Source organism: Aphanomyces invadans (assembly GCF_000520115.1).
Source record: "Aphanomyces invadans strain NJM9701 unplaced genomic scaffold supercont1.18, whole genome shotgun sequence".
Classification (NCBI taxonomy): domain Eukaryota; phylum Oomycota; class Saprolegniomycetes; order Saprolegniales; family Verrucalvaceae; genus Aphanomyces; species Aphanomyces invadans.
The window spans coordinates 664698-674705 of NW_008580163.1; the positions used below are offsets into that span (position 1 = coordinate 664698).

The 10008-nt window shown below is 55.6% G+C and overlaps 2 protein-coding genes across 2 annotated transcripts in view; both read right to left on the bottom strand.

The window, feature by feature from the left end:
- Window positions 1-2906, bottom strand: part of H310_08744 (hypothetical protein) — a gene marked incomplete at both ends in the record, with an annotated part of 5506 nt that extends 2600 nt beyond the window's left edge. Inside the window, one exon of the mRNA XM_008874603.1 lies at window positions 21-2906. Within this exon, the coding sequence (XP_008872825.1) occupies window positions 21-2906 (2886 nt within the window). The remainder of the gene's footprint in view (window positions 1-20) is intronic.
- A 3832-nt stretch (window positions 2907-6738) lies between these two features.
- Window positions 6739-9209, bottom strand: H310_08745 (hypothetical protein). Its single transcript, XM_008874604.1, has one exon. It carries the CDS (start codon window positions 7920-7922, stop codon window positions 6906-6908), a length of 1017 nt encoding a protein of 338 aa, XP_008872826.1. The 5' UTR covers window positions 7923-9209; the 3' UTR covers window positions 6739-6905.
- Window positions 9210-10008: the final 799 nt, after the last annotated feature.

The following is a 10008-nucleotide window of genomic DNA, read 5'->3' on the forward strand; positions in this document are numbered from 1 at the left end:
GACTCGATGTCCATGGTGACCTGGCTGTATTGAAGGCCAAGCACGAGTTGCTCGTTGAGCCAATTCGCAGTGAACGCGTGGGCTCCAGTCATGTTGAATGTAGCCCACAGCAGGTCGTTGGCCAGGTTGACTGCGGACACTTGGAGGTACGAAATACTCCCGAGGATGCTGCAAATGGCGTTGACGACTCCGAGCGCACCAAATATCCGCCGTTCATGGCGTCGGAGAAACGCGGGAACACAGTTGGCATACCACGGCTGGTCGTCGTGGCTTAGTTTTATGGTAGGGAGCGACGTCAAGACTCGAATCGTGCCTGTTGGCATCCGTTTGTTGAGCAGCCAAAGTTTGACGTCAAGGAAAATGTTCTTGGAAAACGGTAATTGCACCAGACCCACCATGAGCCACGACGCAGCATCATGGGACGAAAAGCACTCCTTGGACGTCCGGGAGTTGTCGAGCGAGTAAAAGTTGTCGGCCACCCCCATCATATGCCGTTCAAACCCGACCCGAACCTCGGGCCGGCCACGATACGACTGGTATATCCGTCCTGCGACACTTGCACCACACATGCACACGACTTGAATGACCATGATCATCCAAACACGCGTGAGAGACCCGACGTGGATGACACCGCTCAAGCACTTGAGCGTCTGGTCCAAGTCCTGGGCTGTGCAAGACCGATCGAGGATGGCGACGGGTTGCACAGGGGCGTAATATTCCAGTGCAGCGAGCGCTAGCCACGACGTTGCATAGCTCAACGGAGCAAACACCCGCGTGAATCGGCGGGTCGCGATCGTGAGGATGTCTGTCGCAACATACGACATCCACGTGGCTTCGCCTGCAATCACGACCACAGTAAACCACGACCGCGGCACCATCACGAAACGCGACCGATCCGCAAACGCGCTCCACAGTTCAAGCTGCGTCGAGCTCAGCAGCAGGACAGCAGTACACCCTCGTAAGGCGAGCAATGGCCGGCCGATCCAAACGGACCCCACGACTTGGTTGAACCACATGAAGTTGGAAAATTTCGACGCGGACTTGGCTGTCGGCACCGACTTTAGGATGGTCCAGAGTCCAAGGACTACAATCAGGAACGTCGTGTACACGACCATGTAGAAGATCGTGCGCGTCGCATCGGTCGCATATGTCGTCGAGCTCGAAAAGAGCACAAGCGTCTCCGGCATCGACACGAGTGCCATCGTCCCTGCGTCGCCTTCAAAGCGCACAACCTCTCGCTTGCCTTCGATCCAGTCATAAACGTAGTTCCAACCGACAAAAGCAAAGGACGAGTTGTCCACGAGCGGCTGGAATAACATTGTCCAGTTGCCGCCGTCGACGTCCATCGAAAACTGCATGATCCCAGGATTCGCACGACGGATTTCGTCGACGACTGGTTCAACAGGTGCAGATGAGTTGTACATTGCGCCAAGATGGTGGCTGGCAGCGAGCACGTTGCCCATAACGTGATGACAAACGTCTGGAGGTTCGGCCATGAGCTCACATACAACGTCGGCATCGACATCGCCACGCATGGCAGTCCAGGCAAACAGGGCAGAGGGTGCAGTGAAGTCTACAGTGAGGGGCATTTGTCGCTCGCAAATGTCGTAGAACCCAAACGTTTGCTGGACGAACGGCTGCGGTGACCCCAATAGACACATGGGATTGCCACCGATGAACAACAAGTTCGGGTCGTTCCACGACGGCGGGGTGGGGCTCAAGGTCAAAGCAGGGATGCCTTGCACCATTTGATGGAGTGCTGCGTTCGTCTCGAGCGACGTTTGAAAGTGGTCGTGAAATCGTCGATAGAGCTCAAGCGCCAACGTCGGCACAGCCACGAGCCATGAATCAATGCAGAGGAAGGGCCCGATCGATGTCCGGAGGAGCAGGATGGTTGGCAAGATGCCTTGGTTCTCGTCGGAGATGCCCACAACTTCAAACTCAACATCGAACACGGGGTCTTGCATCACTGAATTGTTGGCCGATCGAATGAGGCTTCGATTGGCGACCTGATGGACCTTCAAGTCGTTCAAGAGCGCAAAGTACAAGATGAACGATGTCCACGTGCATTCGACGGTTGGGATGTTGTTTAGGATCACTTCCTGCCGCATCCCCAGCGCGTTTTCAATCGCGAAGACCTCGGAGATGCCCGTGATGTAGTCGTTTTGCCACTGCAGCGTAAAGTCTGTGATCGCGTTGGCATGCCAGTACGCGACTTCGTTGTCAATGGTCGTCGTTTGTCGAGCGGAAGACGTCGATGCGATCCAGTGCTGGCCATCGGGGATTTGCTCCAGCCAACGCAAGATCGCCACGGAAAACGGGCCGTCGCTCTGACCATAATACGACATGAAGTCATCCCATACGATGTTGCGCAGGATGGCTTCCATGTACATGGCTCCGTTGGTCTGGTACAGTCGATTACACCGCGCTTGCCGCCGTTCCGTCAGAGCAACTTCGAACTGACGCGCCAAGTCGACCCAGCAGTACTGTGTGCCAATCCATACGCTTTCTTGGGGACTCAGGACTCGAAGGTTCTTGATAGCGTACGTGATGGACGTCAGCTCGGTCATGACCAAGCGCCGAGGGTACGTCGGGTAGATGCCAGTAGTGGTGGAGTAGCTGCGGTACTGCTTTGCGATGGTCGCTCGGGGAGACAGCAGATTGAATGTTCCTGCCGGCTGTGTGGAAAGGATTGTATTGAAGATGTCGACGAGCAGAGCCTGGTGCTGCGTGCTCGTGTAGTTGGACCACCACATGTCGTTGACCGTCGCGGGGTCGAGCTGGATGATATATAGGCATGAAAACAACACCGACAACGCAATGTAGATCCAGCCCACGGTCGTGTGGAATAGCGTCGTGCGCCGCCTCGTCACGGCAGGCTCAAAGCCGGCCGGCAGTATCTGCATGGCGGAATCACTCCCCGTGGTTGACCAAAATGTGCTGGGAGTCGGCGGTTTCGAAACCGGGAGAACACAACAAATGTCGCGACTCGAATGTGTGATAGGAGCAGAGCTCCCCCACATCGTAGCAGTCGTGATTTTGTAGAGGTGTGCATGTCTACAAAGTGTGTTTGCCAAGCGCCGGAATCGATCGAGGGCCGCGGCCGCGTCCTCCAGAGCCCACACACACAACGTTACGCGGTGGGTGGGAATCCCTGCGTTAGTTCTGAAGTGTAGGACACACGCACACAGTGGCAGCAGTCTCTGCGCACGAGCTCGAGCATCTCATGTTGCGCTGTGGATGCTGATTGATGTCCATGGCCTGCGCCCGATTGCGCATTCGATATGCTGGGCGAACGAAAAGTCGTACGAGGTGGCGGTTTCGATGTAACGAACCGACGGGTGCAATTAGCGGTTTCACCGCGCATGAAACCGGCACACGGTCGGCATTTTGACCCCTCGGCCATCGCGACGCCTTTCAGGGACCATGCAGATCGTACCGAGCGGAATCGAGACCGTGCAGTCCCTCCGTCCCTTTTCCCTTCACACAGCAGCCCTTTGCTGGGGTTACATCACCTTGTCCGCCGTGAGTTCGTGTTTCTACATTGTTCTGATCGGGCCGGCGACGCTCAACGACATGTGGTGGGCCAACTACACCAGCACACGCCATCAAGCGATGCTCATTGATATCTACAACGCGCTGCTTCCGACTCACCCGGCCGGGCCATTCGATCTCCTGTCGCCACGAGCATCCATCGCAAAAGAGTACGTGGGGTTTGCCACTACCACTGACATCTACCCAACGTACCCACGACGCCTGGTCATGACCGAGTTGACATCGATCGAGTATGCAGTGAACAACTTGCGCTTGCTTGGCCCACAAGACAGTGTTTGGATTGGCACGCAGTACTGTTGGGTCGATTTTAACCACGCTTTCGAAGTTGCCCACACCCAAGGTAGGCAAACGCGATGCGAAGCGAGGTACAAGCCAAACGGCGCCGTGTATATCGAGTCGGTCCTTCGAAACATCGACTGGAATGACTTTATGACGTACTTTGGCGACAACGATGGGTTGTTTGGGGTGTCCGTCTTGAATTGGCTGCGCCAAGTTCCGGCAGGGGAGTGGTGGATCGCGTCGACGGCAACCGCGAGGCTCGCGACGACGGTCGCGGACGAAGTCGCGTATTGGCATGCCAACGCCATCACTGACTTTACGCTGCAGTGGCAAAACGACTACATCACGGGCATTTCCGAAGTCGTGGAGCTCGAAAACGCGATGGGCATGCGCCAGCAAATCGTGCTCAACAACATTCGCATGGTCGAGTGCACATGGACGTCGATCGTGATGTACTTTGCCTTTTACAACGACATGATGTTCCATCAAGTGGGGAATCGAAGCATCATACGGTCGGCCAACAACTCGGCGCAGCAACACCCCGTATACGACATCGAGTGGCTCGTCATTGGCGTGTCGGACGCAAACTACAACGACAGCGTCCCCACCTTTCTCGTCCGGTCGTCCATTGGGCCGTATTTGTCGATTGATACGTGGCTCGTGGCGGCGCCACCGTCGGCTCTCGACTTGTATCGAGCATTTCAGTTGCACGTGCACACCCTCCACGGCACGGACACAGATTTCCACCACAACGTTCTCGATATTGTCGCCGTGACCGTCGCGCCGACGCCGCGGTCGTGGACAAACTTGGTATTCTATGGAGGCAACCCCATGTGCTTCTCCGGCACGCCGCAACCGTTTGTCCAGCAAACGTTTGGATTCTACGACACGTGCGATAGCCCACTCCCGCTGACGGTGGACTTGACTCCATCGTCAGCGATGTTTGCCTCGTTCGCCATGCCTGCTGCCGTCGATGTCGATTCCGTCTGTGGCCTTGTGGCCGACCCGGCCGCGTGTCGTGCCACCGTGGTGGCTGTGCAGGCAGCGTCAAGGTATCTCGCTCCTCCAAACGGACTCGTACGTTGTGTCGTCGATGACCTACGTCGTGGCAATCCTGGGATCATGCAGTTCTCGACAGACCTCCACGACGGCAACTGGACAATGCTGTTCCAGCCTCTCGTGGCCAACTCGTCCTTCGACTTTTTCGGGTGGAATATGGTTTTTGACTGGATCGAAGGCAAACGCGAGGTCGTGCGCTTTGAGGGCGATGCGGGGTCCATGGCACTGGTGTCGATGCCGGAAACACTTGTGCAATTTCCCACGTCCACGACGTACGTCACTGGCGCCACGCGCACCATCTTCTACATGGTCGTGTACATGTCGTTCGTGATGGTGGTCCTCGGAATCGGGTGCATCCTGTCAACGGTGCCCTCGGCCAGGACCTCGTCGAAGTGTTCCAACTTTATGTGGTTCAACCAGATCGTGGGGTCCGTTTGGATCGGCCGGCCATTGCTCGCCCTTCGGGGGTGTACGGCTGTCCTGCTTCTCAGTTCTACGCAGCTCGAGCTGAAGCGCGCCATGGACACTACGTCGTCCCGATTTACCACAGTGTCGCGCTCCTGGCTATCGATCGTTGTCATTGCCGGGGAAACTGTCTGGTTGTCGTTCGTCGCGACGGACTGTCTCGCGATTGTGACCCGCCGGTTCACGCGAGTGTTTGCTCCTTGGAGCTATGCCATATCGTGGGTGGTTGTGATTGCGTTAGAGGCCGTCGCCCCAGTCGGTCCTCGCGCCACGATCGATCGAATCTGCCAAGCCCAAGCGATGGACCAAGCACTCAATTGTTTCAGCGGGGTCGTCCAAGTCGGCTCTTTCACGCGTGTTTGTGTACTCATTGCGATTCAGCTGGGGAGTCTTTGTGCGGCCATCATCGCTGCAAAAGTTTATCAAGCAATGCGAGGCGTGAAAGCAAAGCAAGTTCACGTAGAGCGGTACATGCTTGGGGTAGCAGACAATTTCTTCCCCCTGGAAACGCCGGCGACGCCGCAGCAGGGCTTTGCCGCCCACGACACTGCATCCTGGCTCATGGTCGGTCTTGTACCGATATCCAAGAGCGTCCTCCTGGATGTCAAGCTGTGGTTGCTCAGCCATGAATTCACCCCTCTCTCCATTCAACCCCTTACGTCCGTGCCAACGGTGGAGCTCTTGCACGGGGCAAAGCAACTGCCCCAGATCGGCAATGTTCGAGCAGCGATTCATCGATGCAAGCAACGATTGTGGACTGCCTTGGGAATTCTCAATGCTGTCGGAAGTATCATCGGCAGCATCTCGTACCTCCAAGTGTCCAAAGTGAACTTCGCCAACGACCTGCTGTGGGCCACATTCAACATGACTGGCACCCACGCATACACGGCTCGATGGCTCAATGAGCAGCTCGCTCTCGGCGTGACTCGCACGTTTGTACAAATGGATGATGCTACCATCAGCGACGACAAACCGTACGACCAAGCGAATGAGTATGTGTCGTCGGCTCCAAACGTCGGTGCATTGCTGCAATACACTGAGCTCAACACGATCGATGCCACGATTGCTGGCCTTCGCACGACCGACGCTTGCGCCGTTCCGTGGATATTCACGCAGTACTGCTACGTGGATTTCGGCCAGCGGTGGGAGTTGGCCAACACGGACGCCCGACAAGAACGGTGCAAGTCGATGGCGTCGAATGGCGCGGTGTTTTTGGAATCCGTCCTCCGCAACGTGGACTTTGCCGCGTTTCAGCGTTGCTGGGGCGCCGCGTTTGACGTGGCCATCGCAAACGAGCTCCGCCAATCGACGGACGGTCGAAATTGGTTGGCCATGGTGTCGTCGACAGGCAAACCGAGCGTCGCGGTCGAACGCGACTACTGGCAAGCCCATGGCGTGCGGCACTTTACAACGCAGTGGCAAAACTTCAAAACCATCGGGCTCGTCAACGAGTACTCGGTCAGCAACGTGTACGGCATTGCGTACCCGTTGAGCTTGGAGACGTCGTTTTCCGCATTTCGTCTGGACCGAGAGTCCACGTTAAAGTTCTACTGGGCGCTTGCCAACGATTTCGCGGCGGTGGCCCCGTTCAACGCGAGCGACGTGGCTGGGGCGAGCCTTGTCCGGTCCAGCGCATCGCACCGCTTCGCCAACACTTCCATGGAATCGCTTTTGCTTGTGAAAGGCACCCTGGTCAGCCCGTTGCCTGCGACGTTTCGACTTGTCCAGACCGCGCTCGGCCCGTTCGGATCCATCGATGCGTTCCACATTCCGTGCCCCCATGGCTTCAAACGAGTTGTGCACGCAATATTCTCGACATTGCGACAGAGTCTATGGCGCAGCGTCGCAGCACAAGACTCGTACTTTAGTATTGAGGATGGCATGTTTTTGCTAGACCCGGTGCCACAGCTGTGGGCGGATTTGAACTTTGACACGGTGGGGGGAAGCATCCTGTGTCCAGACGTCGGGGCGAGCCAGGTGGCCCACGGAATCTTGAGCCTTACATCGTTGAGCAAGCAGTGCACTTCGATTGCAATGGCCGCGATGATCCCGTTCCTTCGCAAGAGTACAGTTGCAGCGGCCATCCTGTCCCAGCTCGTGGTGGCATCGCCGCAATCGATCGACGATACGTGTCGACTCGTACAGTTGGACTCAGCGTGCCCTGCGCTTCTCAACGCGACTATCACGTTTACAAACACGTACGTCGCTCCGCTTCTTGGGCAGCGCATGGTTGACATGTCCACGAATGCGACCGCGGAAGTGGCAAGCTTGCCGATTGAGATTTTCCAATTTGGTAAGACAGACGGACCCATCTCGATTTTCCGAGCTCGGTTGTTGGACCCGCTTGACAAGAGCTTTGCCTTCTTTTCGTGGATATTCCTCGTGGATTGGGCTCTCGGGTTCCGAGAAGTCGTGACCTTTGCCGGGGACGTGGCCAATATCACGCTCATCACCGAATACGCGCTGACGCAAACACAGCAAGTCAACCGCGCGCAATTTCCCGTCAACTTTGCTGTGTACCTCCGCAGTGCCGTGTGGTACATCACGTCCACGTTTCTCTTCATCGCGGTGCTGCTGCTCGTGTACGTTGTGCTGTGCCGAGGCCACGTCGAAGCACTGAATTTGTACAAGTTGCAGCGCGTCGGGGCGATCGTGTGGATTGGTCGGCCGTTCTTGTTTCTCCGAAGCGTCACTGCCCTCGGCTTGCTTTCGACGGCCACCCTCGAACTGCGCTACTCGGGGTTTGTCACGTACTTTGAATCGATGCAGCTGTCGCTGGTGAAAACGTTCCTGGCAGCCAACGAGATCACGTGGCTCGCAGCGGTCGTAAACGACGTGGCGCTAGTCCTGACCCGCGAGTACACGTCGTACTACGCAGCCATCAACAGTTTTCTCGTGTGGGCCATCATGGCGAGCATTTCGGTCGCGTTTCCGATGACGCACTCGATGGTGATCGACAAGCAGTGCCGCCTCGCCCAAGTGGACTTTCAAGTCGTGTGTACGAGCGGCAACCTCGCCATCGGCCAGCCGATGCGGTTTGCTGTGTTGGTGGCGATCGTGCTAATCTCGAATGTCCTCTGCTACACAGTCACCCGGCAACTCTTTGAGAAACCCGTCAAGACGCAGTTCAAGTCGGTCTTCCTCTACGCCGGCGCCAAGTACATGTTTTCAACCGACGGCTGGATCCACGAGGACATGTATTACATGGATCGCATGTCCGCTGCCATGAATGGCATCTTGACGATCCGCAAGGGCAACATCATGTACGCACTTGACATCAAACTCTGGTGCACGTTCCAAGTCGACCTGACGGCATCGGTTCCGCATACACAAGACGCCGCATTTGCTCTGCCTCTGCGTTTATCTAGAGATAGTTAGCACGGTGGAGGCGTCGCGACCACTCGAAGGTCAAAGAGGCGATTTGATGAAGCGTTTGGAGTCGCTTGCGGTGATTATTCACGCAGCACAAGAGAACCCAGGTGCCAACTCGATCAAAACACTTACTACAGGGCCGAATGCGGTCACGTTTCATGGCATGTGTCATTTATCCGCCGCTGCCACCATAATCTCTGTCTCTGCAATTCATCCGCGCAACGTCTGTCGGCGCTCAACGTGTATGCTATGGTGGAGGGACGAGTACTGCAGGCAACATGAGACGTGGGATGGGCCCATCGTCGCGGTCGCCTAGCGAGTCCGACACCCCGATGCGAGGAAGGCGAGCCATGCGATCGCTATGTTTACGAGGAGCGAGCGGAAGGAGACTCGACGCAAGGAAGCCACCGGTCTTACACGCACCGTTTTCGACAAGTCCTCTCACGTGAAGTGCACGTGGCGCGGTCGAAGAGCGATTCACGTTGCTCACTGAAAAACGTTTGAGCTGTCCAGTAGTGAACCAGGAAATAGCCGATCATCCTCCAATGCATGGAGGCGTCACAAAATTGAATTTTTTAACGTAAATTATGCGGCTTAGTTCAAGTTGATTAGACCTCCTGAAAATTGATAATGTTTACAATAAGTGCATATACATAAGGGTATTTCTCAAGATCGTCCACCGAGTGGAAATATTTCTCACGATCGTCCAAGTTGACTGTTCGTGTTGTATTTTTATTCCAAATCGTCCACCGCGGCATGATTGGCTAAAATCATCATGAGGTTACCATGCAAGTAAATCCCATGTGGGTTTTAGTCCGATGGTGCTTGAGGCTGTGGTGCTTGAGGCTGTGGTGCTGGTAGAAGAATTTCTGTGGTGTGGTAGAAAATATAGTGCAATGAGACTAAACGATGGAGAAAGCGGATTTTTGCCTATTATGCGAGACTCCACTACAAAGTCACCGGCCAATACCTCGGCCACGATGATAGTGGCAGTGGTGGTGACTGTGGTGGTAGAGAGTGCCTTGGATACCAAGGCACTACCTACCACCACAGGGCGAAGGTCGTTGATGAGCGAGCCGAAGAACCGCTCTTTGACATTTACCAATTCATGGAAAATTATATACGCCGTATAACATGGCGCATTCAAAAACTAGTAAGCCGTAGTAAAGTCCTCTGTTAGCGATAGTAGGTTCAAGTCAAAATTACCGCACCCAGCTCGTATTGAAAGGACGGTATACGTACTATACATTTTCCTGAAACGACGAATAACTGCTTTGA

Bases quoted from the DNA above. Each gene is read 5' to 3' on its own strand.
- H310_08745 (XM_008874604.1), bottom strand. From the start codon at position 7,922: ATGAAGAGAAACGTGGACGTGATGTACCACACGGCACTGCGGAGGTAC.